Raw genomic sequence first — 25,313 nt, forward strand, 5'->3', positions numbered from 1 at the left:
CACCCACAATCCCTGGCCTTGTGGGGGCCCCTCCCCAGGCACACTGGCTGCAGCGCCCCAGGACACAGATGGCAGAGTGGCTGAAGAGGAAGAGCTCTTTATTGTGGGAGGTGTCTCAAATGCAGGAAGGTCAGCAGCGCAGTGGGGCATGACCCCAGCCAGCTGGCAGTCAGGGCTGGGCTGGGCGCCATCCGCCCCGTTTCCCATCTCCCTCCATCTCTGGGGAGCTGCCATCACTCGGCAGATTCCGCATCAAACCTGAGATCCTGGAGAACCTCGCTGATCGCCTCCATGGTTTTAATTACCCTACAAGAGCGGATGGGAACTCTAAATAAAACCCAGATGGGGTGAATTAGCTGCTGCCTCGAAGCTCCAAGAGGGCTGTGGCTGTGGTGAGCCCCGGGCCCTCCTGCCCGCCTCCAAACCTCCAGGCAGCACTAGCAGCAGGAGGGACCACGTAGGTGCTTGGGAGAAGGGGTGTCCCATAAGTCAGAGTGGGCTGAGAGGAAAGGCCATCTTGGCCGGGTGCGGTGGCTCACGCCTATAATCCCAGCACTTTAGGAAGCCAAGGCAGACAGATCACCTGAGGTCGGGAGTTCAAGCCAGCCTGGCCAAGATGGCAAAACCCTGTCTACTAAAAATACAAGAATTAGCCAGGCATAGTGGCAGGTATCTGTAATCTGACTTACTTGGGAGGCTGAAGCAGGAGAATCGCTTAAACCCGGGACGGGAGTTGGAGGTTGCAGTGAGCTGAGATCACACTACTGCACTCCAGCCTGAGCAACAGTGAGACTCAGTCTCAAAAAAAAAAAAAAAGAAAAGAAAAGAAAGGCCCGGCGCGGTGCTCACGCCTGTATTCCCAGCACTTTGGGAGACCGAAGCAGGCAGATCACAAGGTCAGGAATTTGAGACCAGCCTGACCAACTTGGTAAAACCCCATCTCTGCTAAAAATACAAAAATTAGCTGAGCGTGGTGGAACTAGCCTGTAATCCCAGCTACTCAGGAGGCTGAGGCAGGAGACTCGCTTGAACCCGGGAGGCGGAGGTTGCAGTGAGCCGAGATCATGCCACTGCACTCTAGCCTGGGCAACAGAGCAAGACCCAGTCTCAAAAAAGAAAAAAGAAAAGGCCATCTTGGTGGGGTCTGTACCATCAGGAAGTCATGAAGCGTGACTCTGTCAAATGTGTGTGCTTGGGGGCTGAGGACAGGCATGCGAAGGCGTGTGCCTGGTGGGGCATGGGCGACAATGCCCAAGCTCCAACTGACAGCCACGTGTGCAGGACTGGCATGTGTCGAGGTATACAGCAGTGGCCCGGCAATGCACAGCAAAACTGATGTGAAATTTCACAGCTGTGCCCTCTGGGGAATGTGTACATCTGGGGGCCACCAGATGAGAACACCACTGTGCACAGGCAGAGGGTCCCTCTGCTGGCAGGGCCTGACCATGCCAACCCTGGTGCAAATGCCTGCCGGTGCACGTGCACACAAATAAGCATATCCAGGCGGCCTGGGCAGCAGCGCTCACTTCATTTTCAGCTGGTGCATCTGTACCGCGTCCTTCTGCTCCACCACCTCTGGCGTCTCCATCAGCTGCAGCAGGGCCACCTGGTGGGGGAATGGGCAACTCAGAGGATGTCTCCACTGGTAGAAGTCACCCCCTGCCCTCCCACGCTGTTCAGGAAAAGACAGAGGCACCCAGAAAGGCACTGCCTGGGTAGAGCCACGAGGGGCGGTGCTTTGTGTAGGAAGAGTCAAATTCAGTTTATAGGGGCTCTGCAGAAGGGAGACAGTGGGCAGGCCAGAGGCAATGCAGAGCGGGCACGTGGGTGTGGCCTGGGAACAGTAGTGACATTTCCATTGGTGGTAGGGGTAGGTTAGGCTGGGCCTCATGGTCCCAGGGATGGGACAGGGTGTTATTAATATAATCCCAGGATAAAAGTAGGCCAAACAGGCTAGACGTGGTGGCTCACGCCTGAAACCCCAGCACTTTGGGAAACCGAGGAGGGCGGATCACTTGAGACCATGAGTTCGAGACCAGTCTGGCCCATATGGCAAAACGCGGTCTCTACTTAAAAAAATACAAAAATTGGCCGGGCAAGGTGGCTTACGCCTGTAACCCCAGCACTTTGGGAGGCCGAGGTGGACAGATCACGAGGACAGGAATTTGAGACAATCCTGAACAACATGATGAAACCCCGTCTGTACTAAAAATATAAAAATTAGCTGGACGTGGTGGTGTGTACCTGTAATCCCAGCTACTCAGGAGGCTGAGGCGGGAGAATCGCTTGAACCCGGGAGGTGGAGGTTGCACTGAGCGGAAATCAAGCCATTGCACTCTAGCCTGGGCAAGAGACCAAGACCCTGTCTCAAAAATAAAAGAGAAAAAGTCCCCAAAAAAAGGTTAAGACGGGTCGCTCGAGGGGGCGTGGCCTAGGAATTCCAGTGTAGAGCTTGATGTGGGCGTGGTTTTGCGTAGATATGATGCCCGCCCCCCCAAACACAGGGTTGCAGGGCCACCACACGCCACACACACACACACACATGGTTGCAAGGCTGAGTAGTCGGAGCTAAAGAGAGAAATAGGCCAACAACTAAAGCTGTGATGGAGGGATAATACGGATGAGGGGTGGGCTGGGAACCCCCTCGCCGGTATCTACGGGAACTTGAGGGCAGGACCCGAGACGCAGAACAACCAGAGTGGGTGGAGCATTGTTGGGGCGGGATCTGGGCATCTTGGAATAGCATTTAGGCGGGGCTGGGAGAAAGTGGGAGTACTCTGAGAATAAGGAGAAAGCTTGGAAAAAAATTGGGGATGAACAGCAGAGGGCAAGGTCCGAGAATCCCCAAAGTGAAGCTTTAATAGAAGACTGAGGTGGGACAGGAAGGGGTGAGGTCTCCGTATGGGATACTGGGACCACCCCCAATTCCCCAGACAGGGGTGCGCCATGAGCGGAACCAGCCAGGGTCCTAGAGATACTGTGGGGAAGGGGTGGGGGCCTCACCGTGCCCAGCCGAGTCTGCTCCAACTGCTGTAGGCTGCGCACGTGGCTGGCGAGCAGCGGCTGCCTGCGAGGCCCGGCCAGCTCTGCTTCCACCGCCAGCACCTCCCGCGAGGCGGCGGCGAAAGCCTGGGTCACCTCGTGCACTGTGCTCCGGTAGCGCGCGAAGTCGTAGTCCGGGCTGCTGCGCAGGTACTGGCGGTGGCCTCTGCGGCAGGTGAGAACCCTGAGGCCGCGCCCCCAGGCTCTCAGGCTCTGCACCTGCGCTAACCTCCTGAAAGGCCCCCAGGGGGTGTCCCCGGACCCCAGCGGGGAGAACTGGCAGGGAAGACGCTTCCTGACTCCCGCAAGGGAACCCGAGACAGGCCCACCGCTGCTCTTGGGGAGGAGAGAGAAGTCACGAGGAGTGGGTCGTCGGGCAGTGGGAACATGCTGTAGGGCCTTTCTTGTGAAGGTGAGGACCCGGTGCCCCGAAATCCCCGCCCCATCTGACTAGGCAGCCGCGCGAGGATCCAGCTCCTCCTCCAGACACGGCCGAGACCACGTCCACGCCCGGAGCGGGCCGGGGACTGAACCCTGCGCCCCCAGCGCCCGCACTCACTCCTCCAGTCGGCGGAAGCCCTGCGCGCGCTCAGCCTGCAGCTGGTGGATGCGCTGCACCAGCGTCTGGATCGGGGCGTCTTTCTGCGGGGAGGGGGACACGGCTGGGGCATGAAGTCGGCGCCCCTGGGTCTGCGCCGCCCGCCCCTCGCCCGTTCCCGCTCGGGCCTGGGCTCACCCAGGGCCATGCCGGCCCCTCGCGTCCCGGAGCTTCGGTGGCCGCCTCAGCAGCAGGCACTGCAGGGACCGTGGGCTCCGCCGCCGCCTCCGTGATCATGACTGAGCAGCCCTGACCAGGCTCCGGAGCAGGCCCTAACGCTGCACCCGACGCCCCCTACAGGCCGGGAGGTCCACGGATCGCCACCCTGCGGCCGGCCAACCCCGAGACCCCGGGGAAGAAAGAGAGGCCAAGACCGCGGACCGCCCAAGCAAGCCCTGCATCCTTCACCCACCCTTCTTGTTCCTGTCCAGCACCCTCCTGTGATCCTGTTTTTCCTTGAATGTGCAGTTCTGAAAATAGCACAGCTGTTAGCCTTGAGTTCGTTTCTATGTATGTATCTCAGTACAGACTTCCACGAGCGTGGGTTTTGACGTTCAAAAGCGTGAAGTTACGGCCGGGCGTGGTGGCTCACGCCTGTAATCCCAGCACTTTGAGAGACCTAGGCAGGTAGATCTCCGGAGGTCGGGAGTTCGAGACCAGCCTGGCCAACATAGCAAATCCCCATCTCTACTAAAAATACAAACATTAGCTGGGCATCACGACGGACGTCTGTAATCCCAGCTACTTGGAAGGCTGAGGCAGCAGAATCACTTGAACCCGGGAGGCAGAGGTTGCAGTGAGCTGAGATCACACCACTGTACTCCAGCCTGGGTGACAGAGCTGACTCCATCCCAAAAAAAGAAAAAAAGGCTGGGCGTGGTGGCTCACGCCTGTAATCCCAGCATTTTGGGAGGCCAAGGTGAGTGGATCACCTGACATCAGAAGTTCAAGACCAGCCTAGCCATCCTGGTGAAACCCCATCTATCTATATATATATATATAAAAAAGATAGAAAAAAAAGTGTGAAGTAAGCCTGGCAACCTAAGGAGGCCCGATCTCTACATAAGATTAGCCCGGCGTGGTGGCTCCCACCTATAGTCCCAGCTACTCCAGAGGCTGACGTGGGAGGATTGCTTGAGCCCAGGGAGTGGGGGGGCTGCCACGAGCTATGACCATGCCACTGCACTCCAGCCGCAGCCACAGTGAGACTGCCTCAAAAAAAGTGCCGTGGCTGAACTCCACTGACATTAACAGATTCATTGGTTCTTCAGAAAATCACAGGAGTGAAGACAAGATTCACTGACAGGGACAGTATCAATGGCCCAGAGTTGAATTGGGTGTCTTGTGTAATAGCTCTAAGGCTGAGGCATAGGAGGGGCCAGCACGACCTCAAGTATATACAAGGCCTTGGAGCTTTCTGCTGGAGGGACACAAGGCCTAGATTGAACTTTGGAAAGCTTCCTCAGGGAGAGAAGGAAGATGGTGGCAGGATGACCTAGTGAAGAGACCAGCTCAGGTATGGGTGACAGACACCAGCCTATAAGGGGAAGGGACTAGGCTGTTAGGATACACCATTGGCCATGCGCTGGCTCACTGACATTGAACCTTCAACAAAATTAAACAGGGGCCCAGTAAGGTGGCTCCCCTTATAATCCCAGCACTTCGGGAGGCTGAGGCAGGACCACTTGAGCTCACTCCAAAACCATCCTCCTGGGGAACATAGCAAGATACTGTCTCTCAAAGAAAAAAAAAAAAGCTCCCTCCCTCCCTTAAAAAAAAAAAAAAGAAAAAAAAGGGTAGTAAGGCCAAGCGCAGTGGCTCACGTCTGTAATCTCAACACTTTGGAAACCCAAGGCAGGTGGATCACCTGAGGTCAGGAGTTCAAGACCAGCCTGGTCAACATGGCAAAACCCCATCTGCAAAAATTAGCCGGGAGTGGTGGCATGCACCTGTAGTCCCAGCTACTCAGGAGGCTGATGCAGGAGAATCACTTGAACCCAGGAGGCAGAGGTTGCAATGAGCTGAGATCAAGCCACGGAACTCCAGCCTGGACAACAAAGTGAGACTGTCTCAAAAACACACACCAAAGCATTTACCCGGGCATGGTTGTACACACCTGTGTCCTAGTTACTTGGGAGGCAAGAGAGGATAGCTTGAGTTCCAGGATACATTGAGCCATGACCACACCACTGCACTCCAGCCTGGGTGACTTTAAGGGAAAAACACCAAGGATCGCCCTTCTTGAGAGTGGTATCATAGGAGAGGTCACCACTCAGGGGCAGACCATTTGACTGCAGACCAAGATTGATGTCCTAGCTTCAGGTTCAAAATTGGGAACTGGGTTGGGCATGGCAGTTCTTGCCTGTAATCCTAACACTTTGAGGGACTGTGGTGGGAGGATGGCTTGAGGCCAGGAGTTCAAGACTAGCCTGGACAACACCGTGAGACCCCATTTCTATAAAAGAATTTGAGAGCCAGCATTCTACGTCATTGGGTGTACTTTCTACCTGTCTCCCCACGCCTTCAGGGCCTAGGCCTGAAGGACATCTCAAAGTACCTGATGGATCACAGCTATGATAAAACTGGGATCCGTCAATAAAATCCTCAGTCCCACCAATCACAGGATTAAGGTTTTTACTCCAATTTTACAGATGACAAATCCAGAGTCAGGGGCATAGGGCAAGGACCACTGCCAGTGTGACAGAATCTAGGACGGAGGACCCCATGGGTGGCACAGAATGGAGTGATTAGAGTCCCTAAGGGAGATGCCCACTCTCCAGCCACCTCCCTGGACAGACCAGCCATGAGGACACCAGTTGCTGCTCCAGTCAACCAAAGGGACACTTTATTGAGGCTCCAGGGTCATGGGGCCTGGGCAGGAGGCTGCCCTTCCAGGAAGGAAGAGGCTTATTTGACCTTCTTCTTGGGGCGCAGGTTGTTGGTGTGGCCACACTTCTTCTTGCGGCAGTTGACAGCACGGGGGTGCAGGCGAGCATAGCACCTGCGCAGGAACAGGAGCGGCAGGTGAGGGCACAACCCGACCCAGCAGCCCTCCCAGCCCCCAGCCACTGAAGCACACATACTTGCGGCAGATCATCTTGTCGCAGTTGTATTTCTGGGCAAGCTGGCGGAGGGAAGGCTCAATAATGCCACCTCGCAGGCGCAGCACCAGGTGCAGGGTGGACTCTGTAGGAGACAGCCAGAGGGACGGCGACTGCCCAACTAAGCCCAGCCTTGGCTCCTCAGTCACAAAGCAGGCCTCTAGGGCCCTACTATAGTCTGGGGCTTTCTCAAGTGTGATGGGGACACCAAGTCGTGGTCCCCAGAGTGTTCTACGTGTGGAAGATACACTGTCCCAGTCAGGCCTGCCCCACAGAACCTCCATCCCAGCACTGACCACAAGTCCTGGAGAAGTCTGAGACTGACACATGCCAACTGAGGCGTTCATCTGGGATTTTTTTTTTTTTTTTTTTTTGAGTCAGAGTTTCGCTCGTTACCCAGGCTGGAGTGCAATGGCGTGATCTCGGCTCACCGCAGCCTCCGCCTCCTGGGTTCAAGAAGCAATTCTCCTGCCTCAGCCTCCCGAGTAGCTGGGACTACAGGCGCACACCACCATGCCCAGCTAATTTTTTTTTGCATTTTTAGTAGAGACAAGGTTTCACCATGTTGACCAGGATGGTCTCGATCTCTTGACCTCGTGATCCACCCACCTCGGCCTCCCAAAGTGCTGGGATTATAGGCGTGGGCCACTGCGCCCGGCCTCCATCTGGGTTTTCTATCATGGAAGCCAATTTCTAAGTGGTGCAGGTAAGGTAAAACATTGAAGTCTATCTAGGCCAGGCACAGTGGCTCACGCTTGTAATCCCAGCACTTTTGGAGACTGAGGCAGGCGGATCATGAGGTCAGGAGTTTGAGACCAGCCTGGCCAACATGGTGAAACTAAATCTCTACTAAAAATACAAAAAAAAATTAACCAGGCGTGGGGTCAGGCTCCTGTAGTACCAGCTACTTGGGAGGCTGAGAGAGGAGAATCACTTGAACCCAGGAGGCAGAGATTGCAGTGAACCGAGATCACGCCACTGCACTCCAGCCTGGGCAAGAGTGAGACTGCCTCAAAAAAAAAAAAAAAAAAAAAAAAAAACTTTTGGGAGACTGAGGCGGGTGGATCATAAGGTCAGGAGTTCAAGTCCAAACTGGTTAAGATGGTAAAACCCTGTCTCTACAAGTGACACTAATTTCTTTATTGCAGTGATAAAAACTTTTCCACTATTATTATTTTTTTTTTTGGAGACGGAACCTCACTCTGTAATCCAGACTGGAATACAGTGGTGTGATCTCTGCTCACTGCAACCTCTGCCTCCTAGGTTGAAGTAATTCTCAGGCCTCAGCCTCCCAAGTAGCTGGGATTACAGGAGCACGCCACCATGCCCAGCTTGTTTGTTTTTTTCAACAGATCTCACTTGATATCACCAGGCTGGAGTGCAGTGGTGCCATCTCAGCTCACTGCAACCTCAGTCTCCTGGGTTCAAACAATTCTCCTGCCTCAGCCCCTGGAGTAGGTGGGATTAGACACATGCCACCAAGCCCGGCTAATTTCTGTACTTTTATTTTTACTATGTTGGCCAGGATGGTCTTGATCTCTTGACCTCATGATCCATCCACCTTCGCCTCCCAAAGTGCTGGGATTACAGACGTGAGCCACCACGCCTGGCCAAGTTTTGAATTTTTAATAGAGACAGGGTTTCACCATGTTGGCCAGGCTTGTCTTAAAATCCTGACCTCAGGTGATCCACCCACCTCACCCTCCCAAAGTGCTGGGATCACAGGCGTGAGCCACTGCACCCAGCCCCATTGTTTTAAACAAAACATAAGTCACTTGAACTGCTTCCCCAGCCCCTGATTGAGGCCATCAATGCTCCTTTCCTAGGACCTGAGGATCTCGGGTCCCTGCTCAGCAACCCCAACCCTGGTACCTTTCTGGATGTTGTAGTCTGAGAGCGTGCGGCCATCCTCCAGCTGTTTGCCAGCAAATATCAGACGCTGCTGGTCAGGTGGGATACCTGAAGGGGAGAGAGGCTCAGTTAGAGACTCTGTGGAGCACATTACTGGCAGTGTCCCCATGCAGGGGAGCTCCAGCACTAACCCCAGTGTCTCAAAACGCAAACTCAGGTAGAGATAACATTCTTCAGATCACATGGAGAAGCAAGGGCAAAACTCAAGTCTGTCTAAAGCCAGTACCAACCCACACAGAAGGGACTCCCCTGAGCGGAGAGGGACTCCCTGTCCATAGCCAGAGCCCCCACACCCAGTCCCACTCACCCTCCTTGTCTTGAATTTTGGCTTTGACATTCTCAATGGTGTCACTGGGCTCGACCTCAAGGGTGATGGTCTTGCCCGTGAGGGTCTTCACAAAGATCTGCATCTCTGCGTCTGCTGAAGGGAGGCAGGATAGACGGATGAGCAATGCATGCCTGGGTGATGCAAGCTCAGGTACCTACACCCCAGTTGCTATCCCTGTGCCTGCACTGACCCCAACTGGTCCTGCCCCAGTACCTGTCTTCCTTCCACTCTTCCAAGCCTGGCCCATTAGGCTTCCCACACACCCTGGCCTACAGCCTAAACATGTCCTGGACTTAAAGGCCACACGTCCTCCACCCTACTGACTGCATCGGTGCTCTCCAGGAACAAAGACTGGTTATTCTCCTTAGGCTTAGCAGGGGAAGGACTCGTCATTATCTCCGGATGGAGTAAGTTCCCTTTGGCACCATCAGATACATCTTCCCTGAGCCCGGCCCCATCCTCTCCCACACAGCAAGGTCCTGGTCTCCTTCACCGGGGGCTCCTGCTGCCATCCCCTACAACACACACGCCTTCCTGTCACATCCCCTCTCCCCTCTAACTGCAACCTGGGGCACCCAACACTGTTTCCTCTCCAGACCCCACTTCCTGCTTTTACTCCAGACCACAAACATCACTTATATCTACCAGCCACTGTTTACATATAAAAGTTGACTTTTTTTTTTTTGAGGCGGAGTTTTGTTCTCGTTGCCCAGGCTGAAGTGCGGTAGTGCTATCTCAGCTCACCGCAACCGCTGCCTCCCGGGTTCCAGCGATTCTCCTGCCTCAGCCTCCCGAGGAGCTGGGATTACAGGCATGCGCCACCACGCCCAGCTACTTTCATATTTTTAGTACAGACGGTGTTTCACCATGTTAGTCAAGCTGGTCTTGAACTCCCAACCTCAGGTGATCCACCTGCCTCGCCCTCCCAAAGTGCTGGGATTACAGGCATGAGCCACCGCACCCGGCCCAGAAGTTCACTTTTAAAAAATAAAGAATCCGCCAGGCGTGGTGGCTTACGCCTGTAATCCAAGCACTTTGGGAGGCCGAGGCAGACGGATGATTTGAGTTCAGGAGTTCAAGACCAGCCTGGCCACCATGGTGAAACCCACTATCTACTAAAAACACAAAAAAACAGCTGGGTGTAGTGGCGGGCGCCTGTAATCCCAGCTACTCGGGAGGCTGAGGCAGGAGAATCGCTTGAGCCCGGGAGGTGGAGGCTGAAGTGAGCCGAGATCACACCACGGCACTCCAACCTAGGCGACAGAGCGAGCTCCGTCTGAAAAAATACAAATTAAGAGTCTAAAAGACAGACGCTACCACCAGCCCCTCCTTACAGAGGTAGTAATGGAACCAGTTATGAAAACTCGGCTAGAGAAATTTAGCATTTCTAAAGGGATTGACGCAGTGACTGGATGAGTTAACGCTACAAGCTCAATAACCCCCTCTCATTAACACAGACCAGTCCCGAGGACCCGTTCCCGCCCGGCCTCGTGGGGTCACTCAGGCAGGCAAAGCAGGCAGGTTCCTCTCCAAAGCGGCGCTCGCCTCCTGGGCCCCGGCCTGGGCTCGGAGCCGCGGCCTCGAGCGCCCTGCCCGGCCACCCCGCCGAGATTGGCCTGCATGAGCCGGCTCAAGGCCGCCTCTTCTGCCGCCCAGGCCCCTGCGGCCTCCGACAGCCCCACCACCCGACCTCAACCAGGCGCGAACCCACACAACGGCCGCCACCAACCAACTCCGCCGCCTCGCTGAAGAGAAAGAGGACGGCGGAACCGGAAACCGCCGAATCGCCGCCGAAAGCGCTTGCGCGCGGAGCACGCCGGACGCCTGAGTCACAATCCGCGCCGCGCTTCGGATCCCGCCCTGCTGCCATCTTGGATACTGGCAAACGAAGCCGCAGCGCACGTAGGTGAGCGACTCCCACACGCTTTTGGGTGTTGGCCCCGCCCGCCGAGTCACGTGAGGACACTATCGCACCTCTCCAGGTGTTTGTGCCCGTGGCCTCTGAGCCACTGGCAAACGCTGGCGGTTGGCAGGCCCTCAGCAAATACTTGAACGGAGTAGAGGAGAATGTTTTCTGCTAAAGCAAAGGCATTAGGCAGAGGGCTGCGGGTCCAGGACGCAGGAGTTGGGGCTGGGAAGGGACCTAACACCTGGAATCGGTTATTAGAAAGCTCTCGGCTGCTGTGTACGATGGATTTCAGGACAACGGCAGGGAGAGCAGCCGGAAAAACCGCATTCGCCAGGAAAGGTGGTGGTGCCTGGCAAAAGGTGCCAGGTGGGACTGAGGATCTCTTTTCCACGTAGGATCCAGATTTGTGGGTGATTGAAAAGTGCCGGGGCGGCCTGGATGCGGTGGTTCACGCCTGTAATCTCAACACTTTGGGAGGCCAAGGCGGGTGGATCACCTGTCAGGAGTCCGAGACCAGCCTGGCCAATATGGTGAAACCTCGTCTCTACTGAATATGCAAAAATCAGCTGAGTGTGGTGGCGTGCGCCTGTGGTTCCCAGCTACTGGGGAGGCTGAGGCAAGAGAATAGCTTGAACCCAGGAGGCAAAGGCTGCAGTGAGCTGAGATCGCACCACTGCACTCCAGCCTGGACGACAGAGTGAGACTCCATCTCAAAAAAAAAAAAAAAGTGCCAGGGCACTTGTGATCCCAGCACTTTCAGTTTAGGAGGTCAAGGAGGGAGGATTACTTGAGGCCAGGAATTCAAGACCAGCCTGGAAAACATAGCGAGACCCTGTCTCTACAAAAAACCGTTTTTAAAATTTATCCAGCTGTGGTGGCGCACACCTGTAGTCCCAGCTACTTGGGAGGCGGGAGGAATGCCTGAACACAGGGGTTTGAGGTTGCAATGAGCCATGATCGGGCCACTGCAATCCAGCCTGGGTAACAAAGAGAGATGCTGTCTCAAAAAAAAGGAGAAGGTTGAGTACAGAGAAGATGGGGAGCAATGAGAAGTTACCTGTAGGCTTGGCAGGGGTACCTGTTTATTTCCTTGAATGTTTGCAGGCACTAACATACCAGACAAAAGTATACCCTCCAATGTCTGAGAAGATGACTTTATGAATATTTTTTTTTCCCTGAGACGGAGTTTCACTCTTATTGCCCAGGCTGTGGTGCAATGACGCGATCTCAGCTCACTGCAACCTCTGCCTCCCAGGTTCAAGTGATTCTCCTGCCTCAGCCTCCGGATTACAGGTGTGCACCACCACACCCAGCTAATTTTTGTATTTTTAGTAGAGTCGGGGTTTCACCATGTTGGGCAGACTGGTCTCGAACTCCTGACCTCAGGTGATCCGCCTGCCTCAGCCTCTCGATGTGCTGGAATTACAGGCATGCACCCACCACGCCCGGCTAAAACAACTTAATTTCTAAGTACTCAGAAGATGAGGTAACCCTGGGAGTGTCTGATGGGGAATGGGCTCCTGTGTGGCTTCCTGATCGGGAGGAGTGCTGAGATCTGGAGAAGGAATTATGAAAGGAGAGTGGGAACAGTAGTACTGTCAGCACTGAGGGCCACATGCGGGAAGACCTAGCTGTGATGGGAACTTGGGCTGTGACAGCTCCCATCAGGGGGGTTCCAAGAAAGGGCCACATCTCTTTCCAGCTCTGTGGTGACTGACTGTCTGCACCTCCCTGCAGCAGGGCCCCCAGCCTGACATCCAGCACTTGCCCACCTTCTGGGTTGCTTGGCTGAAGGATGGAGGAAGCCACCGCTAGGGGTCCTTTTCCCTTTTTAGTAACGGTGTCTTTTTATTGATAACTTCCCAACAGCATCTGTAAACATTGGGTACAAAAATATCCCATTAAATTCTTTCCCGAGTGGCTCCGTTTGCTCCATGGCGGCCCTCAGAGAGGCCTGCTGGGCCCTCAGGTTCCACACCTCTGTTCTGAGAAACAGGCCTCAGCACGCTCACGGCTGAATGGACGGCCCGCCAGCCTTCGTCTTAAGCCTTCGACCTAGCTCAGAAACCTCCTTGACATACCAAGGAGAAAGTATTTGATACTTTTACAGAGGAAGGGGCAGGAAAAGCAGATTTAGTGGGTGCAGGGGTGAGCAGGGGTAAACTCACAAGAGACCGTGCTTGTGCGCCTCAAGGAAGTCCTGACCAGAGGTGGGGGACATCTGGCTCTGGTCTCTGGGAACCTTTTTAAGCATTATTCAGAGCAGATGTGAGGCTCAGCTCTGGAAAAATTCCCATGCCCAGCCCCGCAACTCCTGCTGGGATGGCCATGCCCTGGCATGGCAGAGGGGTCTTGCAGACGAGATGTGTTCTGAGGAAGGAAGAAGCCAGAATGAAAGACCCCCCTCAGCAATCCACACCCTTCAAGAGAGCCCTGTCCCCCTAGGAGCCCTGGGTGACAGAATGGGGCAGGGTCACCTGCTGCCACCTTGTATGCCGCTGCCCTGAGACCCTCAAGGCACCAGGCAGCAGGGCTACTCGCCCATCTCCTCGTCATCTGTCTGACTGCGCCCATTGATGGCTGGGGAGCCAGGCCGGACATGGGACAGGTCCTCGAAGCCGGGGCTCAGGGAGGGTGAGACGGTGTCAGGGCTGGTGTCACAGGAGCCCGTGCTCTGCTCTGAGGTGGCGATGGTGGTCGTGGTGCTGGGTGGGATGGGGTCTTCATCCTCATCCTCCAGGAAGGATGCCTCTGGGATGTCTAGGGGAAGGAGGCCCAAGAGTTTGTTTTGTCACCTTGCCAAGCACTGTGATGTAGGACTTACTGTCCGTGTGACCCCTGATGGCTCCCCCATCCCATGGGGGTATGACTTGGCCCATTTTTTTTGCGGGGGGAGGATGCAGTTTCGCTCTTGTTGCCCAGGCTGGAGCGCAGTGGCGCCATCTCAGCTTACCGCAACCTCTATCTCCCAGGTTCAAGCAATTCTCCTGCCTCAGCCTCCCGAGTAGCTGGGATTACAGGCATGCGCCACCATGCCTGGATAATTTTGTATTTTTAATAGAGACGAGGTTTCCCCATTTCGGCCAGGCTGGTCTCAAACTCCCGACCTCAGGTGATTCCCCCTGCCTCGGCCTCCCAAAATGATGGGATTACAGGCGTGACGTACCGCGCCCTGCCAACTTAGCCCATTTTACAGAGGAGGGAACTGAGGCCCAGGCAGGGAAGAGCCTTCAAGGTGAGGTGAGGAAGGGACACAGGCTCTGGGGATGGGCCTATAGGAGCCCTGAGGGCAAGCCTGGCTCACTGTGCTACTCGGGCCAGGTCCTGACCTCCGCTCAGCCTGGCTCCCTGCTCTGTAAACTGCTGCTGGAGACCCTGGGATGGACAGCTGTTGGCCTTTTCAACAGATGGGTAAACCAAGGCTCAGCCTGCAGAGCCCTTTAAGGTGGTGGCAACATGGAATGGTACCCCAGAGAACACGTGAGCTCTCTAACCAGACAGATGGGAACTCGAGTCCTGCCCCTCTGGGCCTCAGTTTCCCTCTCCATGAAATGGGGACACTCACAGCCCCTACCTCATGGCAGGCTCATAGGGGCTCATAGTGCCCACAGGGACAAGGATTGTCATGCTGCTTATCCACAGTCCCCCGTGTGGCTTCCCCACGGGGCACGGACCCTGGTCCTAGCACCCACTCTGCAAGCTGCTGAGAGGACCAGGCCAGCACCCCTGCCCCTGCCCTTGCCCCCGCCCCCGCCCCAGGTCTCCCCAGGCCCACTGCTCATTATAGCCTGGTCTCAGTTTCAGCCCCCAAGGTGGCCTTCCAGAAGCTCGCCCTGGGCGGAGGGCACGATGTGCTCGGGTGCAGGAGCCCTGGCGACACTTACGGCTGAAGGCCTCTGGGTGCTGCCGGGCCAGTTTCCCTTTCAGTGTCCTGCAGGGGAGAGAAGGCACACGGGCTTAACCTGCTGAGCAGGCAGGCCGGGCCTGGTGCCGGCCAAGAGCCCCTGCTGCCGGCTGAGGGCAAGGGGAGTCGGGAGTGAGAACCCCCACACTGTTCACCACCTCACATCTTCACTCTCTCTAGGTGCTCGGTCCAGCAGCCACGGCCCTGGCAGTCGCCCACCAGCCGGCCTCCAGCCCCAGCGTAGGCCCCAACCCCCAACAAGTTAGAGTCTGGGTGCTCTGAGCATAGGTGCTGGCTGGGGGCTGCCCCTGCAAGGCCTCTTCTATGTGGCCTCCACTACTCAGATAGCTTTTTTTTTTTTTTTTTGAGCCGGAGACCCCCTCTATTGCCCAGGCTGGAGTGCAGTTGTGCAATCTCAGCTCACTGAAACCTCCGCCTCCTAGGTTCAAGCAATTTCTCCTGCCTCAGACTCCCAAGTAGCTGGGATTACAGGTGTGTGCCACCCCGCCCAGCTAATGTTTGTATTTTTAGTAGAGACGGGGTTTCACTATGTTGGTCAGGCTGGTCTTGAACTCCTGACCTCGTGATCACCCACCTTGGCCTCCCAAGTGCTGGGATTACAGGCGTGAGCCACTGCGCCCAGCCATTCCTGCCTTTTGATTATGTGTCTAGCGCTATGTTATATTTTTTAAAACTAAATAAACTTTGAGGTAGGGTGTGATGGCTCACACCTCTAATCCCAGCACTTTGGGAGGTCGAGGTAGATAGATCACCTGAGGCCAGGAGTTACAGATGAGCCTGGCCAACATGGTGAAACCCTGTCTCTACTAAAAAATTTAAAAATTAGGCCAGGCGTGATGGCTTACACCTGTAATCCCAACGCTGGGAGGTCAAGGTGGATGGATCACCTGAGGCCAGAAATTCTAAATGAGCCTGGCCAACATGGTGAAACCCTTTCTCTATTAAAAAAATACATAAATTAGGCTGGGCGCAATGGCTTACACCTGTAATCCCAGCACTTTGGGAGGCCGAGGCAGGTGGATTGCCTGAGATCAAAAGTTCAAGAACAGCTTGGGCAACATGGTGAAATCCATCTCTACTAAAATACAAAAAATCAGCTGGGCGTGGTGGCATGCACCTGTAGTCCCAGCTACTTGGGAGGCTGAGGCAGGAGAACTGCTGAACCCGGGAGGTGGAGGTTGCAGTGAGCTGAGCTTGTGCCACTGCACTCCAGCCTGGGCGACAGAGCAAAATTCTATCTCAAAAAAAAAAAAAAAAATTAGCAGGGCATGGTGGGGCACACCTGTAATTCCAGCTACTCAGGAGGCTGAGGCACAAGAATCACTTGAACCCAGGAGGCAGAGGTTGCAGTGAGATGGGATCATGCTACTGCACTCCAGCTGGGTCCACAGATCAAGACTCTGTCTCAATCAATTAATCAATCAATAAACTTACTTCAAGATTTTTATCCCAGGGCTGGAACGGTTCCAGACACTTAAGTGCGCTATGAAGCCTTGTAAAACAAACAGAAATCTCCCCTTTACCCTGGTATGTGAAGGAAACTGAGGCTCAGATGGGGAGATGGAGGCAGAGGTCAGCTGGGGCCCCGGGGTGGGGCTGAGCACCCACCTGATCCGGCGGAAGATGCTGTCCAGGTCCCGTTTCATCTCTACCAGGGTCCTCGTGTGGTGCAGGAAGCGCTCGCTCATCTGCTGTAGGCGGGCGCTGGACAGGTTATTGAAGTTCAGCAGCATCTCATTGGTCTTCTCAAAGCGGTCCAGCCTGAGGGTGGAGAGAGGGCATGAGCTCCTCTGCCCAGCTTCAAGGCCCTGCCTGACCTGGCCAGACTGACTGTTCATGCCAAGCCCTTGCCTGCTTCACAACCTTTGCATGGGCTGTTCGCTTATCCTGCAGAGTTGTACCTACTCCTTGAGCCACTTAGCAAACTCCTATTCAACTTTCAAAACCCTACTCAGGTGTGTCCTTCTCATGTAGCTTTGTCTACCTCTTCCTTCAATCATACTCTCTTTAACTCCACTAGTCCCAGGTTGTTCCTCTGGCCCATCCCGGACACCATAGGGACAGGAGGTTGTCTCTGGCTTTGTCTCCCCTCAGTCTGGAAGTTCCCCAGAGCCAGGTCTGAATCTGACCTAAAGAAACAGGAGGCCGGGCTCAGTGGCTCACGCTTGTAATCCCAACACTTGGGGACGCCAAGGCAGGCGGATCACGAGGTCAGGAGATTGAGACCATCCTTGCCAATGTGGTGAAACTCCATCTCTACTAAAAATACAAAAAAATTAGCTGTGCATGGTGGCACACATACACACCTGCAGTCCCAGCTGCTCGGGAGGCTGAGGCAGGAGAACTGCTTGAACCCAGGAGGCGGAGATTGCAGTGAGCCAAGATCATGCCACTGCACTACAGCCTGGGCAACAGTGAGAGACTCCGTCTCAAAAAAAAAAAAAAAAAAGAAACAGGAGACCGGCACACCAGCACTTTGGGAGGTCGAGGCAGGCAAGTCACTTCAGGTCTAGCCAACATGGTGAAACCCCATCTCTACTAAAAATAAAATCAGCCAGGCATGGTGGCAGGTGACTGTAATCCCAGCTACTCGGGAGGCTGAGGCAGGAGAATCACTTGACCCCAGGAGGCAGACGTTGCAGTGAGCAGAAATTGCACCATTGTACTCCAGTCTGGGCAACAGAGTGAGAGTCTATTTAAAACAAAAAAAGAAACCAGGAGAGGAGAGAGACAGATACTGTGGAGCCTCAGAGCCAGCCGCTCTGGGCCTCAGAGAAAAGGTAAGGAAATCAGGTGTGTGCTGGGTCATGGAGGCTGGGAAGAGCCTCTGGCTCAGAGACACAAAAACAGCTGTGGGAGGCTATGCTTCCACTCCAAGGCTCTATCAGCCCAGTGGCGTCCAGTCTTTTGATTTCCCTGGCCCATGTTGGAAGAATTGTTTTGGGCCACACATAAAATACACTAACAACAGACAGCTTATGAGCAAAGAAAGAAAAAGAAGCCTGGGCGTAGTGGCTCATGCCTGTAATCCCAGCACTTTGGAAGGCCAAGGCGGTCGGATCACCTGAGGTCAGGAGTTCGAGACCAGCCTGACCAATATGGTGAAACCCCCATCTCTACTAAATACAAAAGATCAGCTGGGCATGGTGGCACATGCCTGTAATTCCAGCTACTTGGGAGGCTGAGGCAGGAGAGTCGCTTGAATCTGGGAGGCAGAGGTTGCAATGAACCAAGACTGCACCATTGTACTCCAGGCTGGGCAACAAGAGTGAGGCTCCATCTCAAAATAATAAATAAATAAAAGGTTGATTAAGAAAGAAAAAAAGGGCCGGGCGCGGTGGCTCAAGCCTGTAATCCCAGCACTTTGGGAGGCCGAGGCAGGTGGATCACGAGGTCAAGAGATCGAGACCATCCTGGTCAACATTGTGAAACCCCGTCTCTACTAATACAAAAAAATTAGCTGGGCATGGTGGCGCGTGCCTGTAATCCCAGCTACTCAGGAAGCTGAGGCAGGAGAATCGCCTGAACCCAGGAGGCGGAGGTTGCGGTGAGCCGAGATCGTGCCATTGCACTCCAGCCTGGGTAACGAGAGTGAAACTCCGTCCCAAAAAAAAAAAAAAAAAAAAAAAAAAGAAAGAAAAAAAGAAAATCTCGTAATGTTTTAAGAAAGTTTAGAAATTTGTGTTGGGCCACATTCAAAGGGTTGGACAGGCCAAGGGTTAGACAGACTTGGTATCAGCCTTTCTTCCCCACAGGGCAGGCCTGAATTAGGGCAAGGTTTCAGCGGCCACAGCACCAAACCCCAGTGAGGACAAGAGGCCTTTATATCCCCTCCAAGAGACGTGGGCATTGCGCAAACACAGCGTGGGCTCTGGCAGACCACTCCTTCAACAGGAAGTCGGCACACCAGCTTCTTAAAACCTGCATAAAGGCTGGGCACGGTGGCTCATGCCTAGAATCCTGGCACTTTGGAAGGCCAAGGCGGGTGGATCACTTGAGGTCAGGAGTTCAAGACCAGTCTGACCAACATGATGAAACCCCATCTCTACTAAAAATACAAAAATTAGCTGGGCATGATGATACATGCCTGTAGTCCCAGCTACTCGGGAGGCTGAGGCAGGAGAATCGCTTGAACCCGGGAGGCAGAGTTTGCAGTGAGCCAAGATGGCGCCACTTTACTCCAGCCTGGGCGACAAGTGCGAAACTCTGTCTCAAAAAAAAAAGAAACCCATAAAACCCCCTACATATGGCCCCTCTGGTCCCCTAACTATCCCTACTCTACGCCTTAGGACAGGAGCCCTTGCGGCCCCCGCCCAGCCATCCACAGCTGCAAAACCTCCCCAAAGTCCTGCTTCCTGTGCCAAGGCCTCGCCTCCAGGCCGGGAAGGAATTTACTTTGGAGCCAGCCGCAGACTTGCTCATTTCCTTCGTTTTATCACCAGTGTGGGCCCCGGGTAGGGGCAGGCAAGACGAGAATGTTGGCGAGCCCGTGGATTCCTTCCCACGCGCAGGGCCCCGGCCACCACTCACATGTTCTTCTGGGCCAGGATGATGGCGTTGACGTCATCTGTGTTCACCATGTTCAGGATGCGGCCGCAGAAGACCCTTGAGGCCGATTCCGGGAGGTCCATCTCTTCCTCCTCCTCCGCTGCCTGAAATGTGCAAGCAAAGCATGGTCTGCACCCGTCACCAGGGGAGGCGGGACCAAGAAGCCAGGCAGGGACCCTTATGGGCTGGGATCTAACCCACACGTGGTATCCTATAGTGCGGACACGTGACCCTGGCTCAGTCATGCCACCTGAACCTTAAGTTTGCCACCCCAGGAATGTGGAAGTATTGGGCAAACTAAGAGAGGTTATATTTGGAAACTGCATCCAAACACAGTAGAATCCCATCACCTCCCACTTCCATGAGCCCAAGGCCACAGGCACCTTTCACCTGCACAGAACTGCCAGCTTCCTCTCTCATCCCTGCTTTACACCTGCCGTCCTCACAAGCTGAACGTGTGTGGCTGCCTCGGCAAATCGTCGCCTCCAGTGTCTCCTCTCCCAAGAGGTCTTTGAGGACTACCCCATTCCGGTCACTCTTACCACTTCTCTTACTACTTTATCTTGGTTTTGTTTTGTTTTGGTTCGGATTTTGAGATGGAGTTTTGCTCTTGTCACCTAGACTGGAGTGCAATGGCCTGATCTCAGCTCACTACGACCTCTGCCTCCCAGGTTCAAGCAATTCTCCTGCCTCAACCTCCCGAGTAGCTGGGATTACAGACGCCCACCACCATGCCTGGCTAATTTTTGTATTTTTAGTAGAGACATGGTTTCACCATGTTGGCCAGTCTGGTCTTGAACTCCTGACCTCAGGTGATGCACCCACCTTTGCCTCCCAAAGTGCTGAGCCACTGCACCCGGCCTACTTTACTTTGTTTTTGTTTGTTAAGAGACGAGGTCTCACTATGTTGCCTAGGCTGGTCTTAAATTCCTAGGCTCACACGACCCTCTTGCCTCGGCCTCCCAAAGTGCTGGGATTACAGGCATGAGCCACTGTACCCAGCCAGTTTTAACTGCTTCACTGGTTCACCTATTCATGAAATTATCCTAGGATCAGGTGACCCCTTTGCTTGTCACCCCCTAAAACAACGTAAGCTCCAAAAGAGCAGAGGCATGTCTGTCACCAGAGTCTGACCCAGAATCTGGCTCATAGCAAGGCACTGCCAGAATCTTGTTGTGGGGAAGGCCAACAGAACTTTTCAAACAGCTCTGACATGACACTTTTATTAGCAAATTAAAGCCAAGAATTGCAGGCATTCACAGCCAAGCTGTGGGCCCCAGCAACCCAGATGGTTGTGCGGTTCCCAGTTTCGCAGGCACACAGATGACCGTAATGGCAGGCAGGGGCTTCCAGGAGAAGTAGGGTAGGAGGGGCTACAGCACTGACCCTCCTAGGGAGTTCAGGAAGAATCCAGGCTCTTGATGTAGCTCGGCTCTGAGGCTCACACTTCAATAACCAAGAAACAGAGAGACCTACTTCTACTGGCTCAGAAAGGCTTTCAGAGGCCGGGCACAGTGGCTCACGCCTGTAATCCCAGCACTTTGGGAGGCCGATGCTGGTGGACTGCTTGAGGTCAGGAGTTCAAAACAGCTTGGCCAACATGGTGAAACCCAGTATCTACTAAAAATACAAAAAAAAAATTAGCCAGGTGTGACCAGGCACGGTGGCTCATGCCTATAATCCCAGCACTTTGGGAGGCCGATACTGGTGGACTGCTTGAGGTCAGGAGTTCAAAACAGCCTGGCCAACATGGTGAAACCCCATATCTACTAAAAATACAAAAAAAAAAAAAAAAATTAGCCAGGTGTGGCCAGGCACGGTGGCTCACGCCTGTAATTCTGATACTTTGGGAGGCCGAGGCGGGTGGATCACGAGGTCAAGAGATCAAGACCATCCTGGCCAATATGGTGAAACCCTGTCTCTACTAAAAATACAAATATTAGCTGGGCGTGGTGGCACGTGCCTGTAATCCCAGCTACTTGGGAGGCTGAGGCAGGAGAATTGATTGAACCCTGGAGGTGGAGGTTGCAATGAGCCAAGATTGTGTCACTGCATTCCAGCCTGGTGACAGAGCAATACTCTATCTCAAAAAATAAAAAATAAAAATTAGCCGGGCATGGTGGCAGGCACCTGTACTCCCAGTTACTTGGGTAGGCTGAAGCATGAGAGGAGAGGCTGAAGGCAGAGAAGAAAAGTTGAGACTGAGGGAGGAGAATCGCTTGAACCTAGGAGGCAGAGGTTGCAGTGATCTGAGACTGCGTCACTACACTCCAGCCCAGGCAAATGCGAGACTCAGTCTCAAAAAAAAAAAAAGTTGGCCAGGCACAGTAGCTAATGCCTGTAATCCCAGCACTTTGGGAGGTTGAGGCAAGGTCAGGCGTTCGAGACCAGCTTGGCCAACGTGGTGAAACCCCGTCTCTACTAAAAATACAAAAATTAGCCGGGTGTGCTGGCAGGCGCCTGTAATCCCAGCTGCTCAGCAGGATGAGGCAGGGAAATCACTTGAACCCAGGAGGTGGAGGTTGCAGTGAGCCGAGACCACACCACTGCACTCCAGCCTGGGCAACAGAATGAGACTCCATTCCCCTAAAAAATAAAGGGTTTCAGAGCTCACTTAGTCTACTCTCCCATTTATTCAGCACCTACTTTATGCTAAACAAAGCATCAAGCTCATACATACTGTTATCCTTATTTATAGATGAGAAAATGGATGCTCAGGGACACTGAGGAACTGGGACACTGTCACAACCCAGCCAGTGAACCTAAATCACAACAAATGTCCACAGTCCAGAGGTCTCACAAAGGTGTGAATCTTAACAGGTGCACAGTATCTAGCAGTGACAGGACAGTGGCTTCTTACAGCAGCTGATTTCTGCATGACCTCTGAAGGATTTTTTTTTTCTAGGAAATTGCCTCATTGACAAATGTTAGCAATGAATACTTTTTTCCAAAATATCATGGAGGCCAAGGGTATCTCTTTGTGATCTGAATCTGGCTGGCCAGTGGTTTGCAGCACCTTCTAGAAATACGATGCCACACCCGGTGAAACCCCCCTCCCTCTAATAATTACCATGGTTATTGAACTCCTATGACATGCCAGGCAGAGACACCCACAGTCCCACATTCCCAAAGAAGCATGCTCTTGTATAAAGAGGATACCTGGACTGGGTGCTAATGCCTGTAATCCCAGCACTTTGGCAGGCCGAGGCGGGCGGATCACGAGGTCAAGAGATTGAAATCATCCTGGCCAACATGGTGAAACCCCGTCTCTACTAAAAATATAAAAATTAGCTGGGCGTGGTGGCGTGTGCCTGTAGTCCCAGCTACTTGGGAGGCTGAGGCAGGAGAATTGCTTGAACCTGGGAGGCGGAGGTTGCAGTGAACCAAGATTGCCCCACTGCACTCCAGCCTGGCACCTGACGACAGAGCAAGACTCTGTCTCGAAAAAAAAAAAAAAAGACCCTGGAGAGGAAGGCCCATAGCTAGTGCCAGCGGGACAGTTATTGGGATCTTCTGGGATACACTCCCACTTCAAAACAGGATTCTTTCCTGTCTCTGACTCCCAGATGTGAGGGCTGATTCATGGCACCTCCCTCTTGTTTCCCCTGCAGTTTCCTGTCCCAAGAAGCCTTCCGTGATTACTGCTAGTCTGGCCCACATAGCGAAATTCACCCAGCAAGGGCTCCGATCCCAACTCCAAATGTAGATTTATTGAAGAAACCTAGGCTGTTTGACCTTGGGAAAGCCACTTCACCCTTCTGAATCAGTTTTTTCAACCATAAAATGGGAAAAGGGTGGAATGAAGATCTCACAGTGCCGTCTGTGAGAATTGAAACCAACGGTGATAACGAGTGGAGCTCAGAACAGGCTGTTTCTCCAAGAGGAATGTGAAGGAGTTACCGGGACAGGGCCCAGGAGTCAACATTTAGAGAGCATCCCTGGGGCTTCTAAGAATATATTATGGGCAAACACTTGTAGAGCACTTCATTTAATCCTCAATCACCGTTACGAGGCAGACGCAATCATCTCCGAGGGAAACAGGCTCACAAGGGTGGGCGCAGTTGCCAAAACTCACACGGAGAGGCAGAGCAGCACCACGGTTCTATCCAGATTATTTAACATAATTTAACTCCGCCATCCAAGCTCTGAAAAACCCCAAGTGGGGAGGAGCTCAAATATCCATACCTCACGCTCCGTCACCTACAATGCGGGGAAATTGAGGCACAAACCGGGCAACGCCCAGCTTCAGGTTACACGGCACACCCAGAACACAGGCGGCCCCACCTCCTATTCCTATACACCTGATCCGGATCCAGATCCAGCCCGCCGCGCCGCATGTGTATCCATTGCGCAGACGGGGAAACTGAGGCCTGTGCGCAGCAGGAGTGACCAGATGTGGCCAGCGGCGCACCCCACCCCACCGCAGCCAGGGGGCCGCGCCCGACCCGGCCCGGTTCCCCGCGGCCCTGAAGTCCCCAGCCCCACCCCAAACTCGGCCCCGGCGTCGGTAGCGGCGGCACCTGCACATCTGGCGGCCTCGCTCGCGCTTCCGGGATGGCGCCCGCGCCGGCGCAACGTCACCACGCACCGATCGTGCGAGCGCGCGTGGCGGCGACGTACCCTGGAACCCCTTGCGTGCTTGGAGTCACGACAGGAAAGGGCGGAGCTTAGACGCAGCTTCAGCTCGCGGGTGGTCACAATGAATAGCCAATCAAACAGTTCGGCTTGCGCCTGCGTATTTCCCGAAACCCGGCTTTGAAAAACAAACAACAAAAGCATCACTATGAACTGTATTTATTTTATTCTATGGGTTATAATTTATTATTTCCTTGCCTGCCCCTTTAAATGCCTTTGTCCTTTTTTTTCGAGACGGAGTTTTGCTCTTGTTGCCCAGGTTGGAGTGCAGTGACGCGATCTCGGCTCTTCGCAGCCTCTGCCTCCCAGGTTCAAGTAATTCTCCTGCCTCAGCCTTCCGAGTAGCTGGGATTACAGGCATGTGCCACCATGCCTGGCTAATTTTGTATTTTCAGTAGAGACGGTTTCTCCACGTTCGTCAGACTGGTCTCAAACTCCTGACCTCAGGTGATCTGCCTGCCTCGGCCTCCCAAAGTGTTGGGATTACAGGCGTGAGCCACCGTGCCCAGCCACCTGTGTCCTTTTAATAGATCCCCACCATTCTCGGAGCATTATTTGTCTTGGGCACCACAACATAATCCAGTGCTGTGGAAAATTCCTGGAATCAGCCATTTCTCCAAGGAACCTGGTTTCCTTGGTTGAAGAGTAGGATTAAGAAACCAAGATCAGGCCGGGCGTGGTGGCTTACATGTGTAATCCCAGTACTTTGGGAAACTGAGGCGGGTAGATCACTTGAGGTCAGGAGTTTGAGACCAGCCCGGCCAATATGATGAAACCCTGTCTCTATGAAAAACACAAAAAATTAGCCAGGCGTGGTGGTGGGCGCCTGTAATCCTAGCTACTGGGGAGGCTGAGGCAGGAGAATCACTTGGACCAGGGAGGCAGAGGTTGCATTGAGCTGAGATCGTATCACTGCACTCCAGCCTGGGCAACAAAAGCGAGACTGTCTGAAAAAAGAAAGGAAGGAAGGAAGAAAGAGAGAGGAAGAAAGAGAGGGAGAGAGGGAGGGAGGGAAGGAAAGGAAAGGAAAAAAGAGAGAAATCGGCCAGTTGCAGTGGCTCATGCCTGTAAATCGGCCAGTGTCTCCAAAAGGGAAAAAAGGAAAGAAAGAAAGACAGAGAGAAAGAAAGGGAGAGGGAGGGAGGGAGGGAGGAAGGAAAGAGAAAGAGAGAAATCGGCCAGTCACAGTGGCTCACTCCTGTAATCCCAGCACTTTGGGAGGCCAAGGTGGGCGGATCACAGGGTCAGGAGTTCAAGACTAACTTGGCCAGCATGGTGAAAACCCGTCTCTACTAAAAACTAATACAAAAATTTAG

General features: G+C 53.9%; 3 protein-coding genes across 13 annotated transcripts; all 3 read right to left on the reverse strand.

Moving 5' to 3' along the window:
* Positions 1-81: 81 nt before the first annotated feature.
* REX1BD (required for excision 1-B domain containing) lies at positions 82-3,881 on the reverse strand. 2 transcript variants are annotated; one of them, XM_012443578.2, is made up of 5 exons: positions 3,779-3,881; positions 3,602-3,684; positions 3,004-3,208; positions 1,527-1,606; positions 82-306 (listed from the first exon to the last, which is right to left on the reverse strand). In XM_012443578.2, exons 1-5 carry the CDS (start codon positions 3,875-3,877, stop codon positions 234-236), a joined length of 540 nt encoding a protein of 179 aa, XP_012299001.1. In that variant the 5' UTR covers positions 3,878-3,881; the 3' UTR covers positions 82-233. The 2 variants fall into 2 exon arrangements, with proteins under 2 accessions (XP_012299001.1, XP_012299002.1); XM_012443579.1 differs by having other exon boundaries at positions 3,004-3,274; positions 3,779-3,877.
* Positions 3,882-6,456: 2,575 nt separating this feature from the next.
* On the reverse strand, positions 6,457-10,794 carry UBA52 (ubiquitin A-52 residue ribosomal protein fusion product 1). Of its 7 annotated transcripts, none has more exons than XM_012443574.3 (5): positions 10,688-10,794; positions 8,960-9,073; positions 8,614-8,700; positions 6,724-6,826; positions 6,457-6,641 (listed from the first exon to the last, which is right to left on the reverse strand). In XM_012443574.3, the coding sequence occupies exons 2-5, from the start codon at positions 9,060-9,062 to the stop codon at positions 6,548-6,550; spliced, it is 387 nt and encodes a 128-aa protein (XP_012298997.1). In that variant the 5' UTR covers positions 9,063-9,073; positions 10,688-10,794; the 3' UTR covers positions 6,457-6,547. The 7 variants fall into 7 exon arrangements, with proteins under 7 accessions (XP_012298997.1, XP_021524832.1, XP_064237690.1 ...); XM_021669157.1 differs by having other exon boundaries at positions 10,710-10,792; XM_064381620.1 differs by having other exon boundaries at positions 10,692-10,775.
* An 862-nt stretch (positions 10,795-11,656) lies between these two features.
* Positions 11,657-23,946, reverse strand: KXD1 (KxDL motif containing 1). 4 transcript variants are annotated; one of them, XR_001105942.3, is made up of 6 exons: positions 23,883-23,946; positions 19,345-19,466; positions 16,423-16,575; positions 14,774-14,820; positions 13,367-13,649; positions 11,657-13,259 (listed from the first exon to the last, which is right to left on the reverse strand). XR_001105942.3 is itself a non-coding variant. In XM_012443583.3 (6 exons), the coding sequence occupies exons 2-5, from the start codon at positions 19,443-19,445 to the stop codon at positions 13,423-13,425; spliced, it is 528 nt and encodes a 175-aa protein (XP_012299006.1). In that variant the 5' UTR covers positions 19,446-19,466; positions 23,883-23,946; the 3' UTR covers positions 11,657-13,259; positions 13,377-13,422. The 4 variants fall into 4 exon arrangements, 3 of the variants coding, with proteins under 3 accessions (XP_012299006.1, XP_012299004.1, XP_012299005.1); XM_012443583.3 differs by having other exon boundaries at positions 13,377-13,649; XM_012443581.3 differs by having other exon boundaries at positions 11,657-13,649.
* Between the last annotated feature and the right edge of the window lie 1,367 nt (positions 23,947-25,313).

This window comes from Aotus nancymaae, unplaced genomic scaffold (assembly GCF_030222135.1).
Source record: "Aotus nancymaae isolate 86718 unplaced genomic scaffold, 86718_ANA_hifiasm-v0.15.2.pri h1tg000028l, whole genome shotgun sequence".
Classification (NCBI taxonomy): Eukaryota; Metazoa; Chordata; class Mammalia; order Primates; family Aotidae; genus Aotus; species Aotus nancymaae.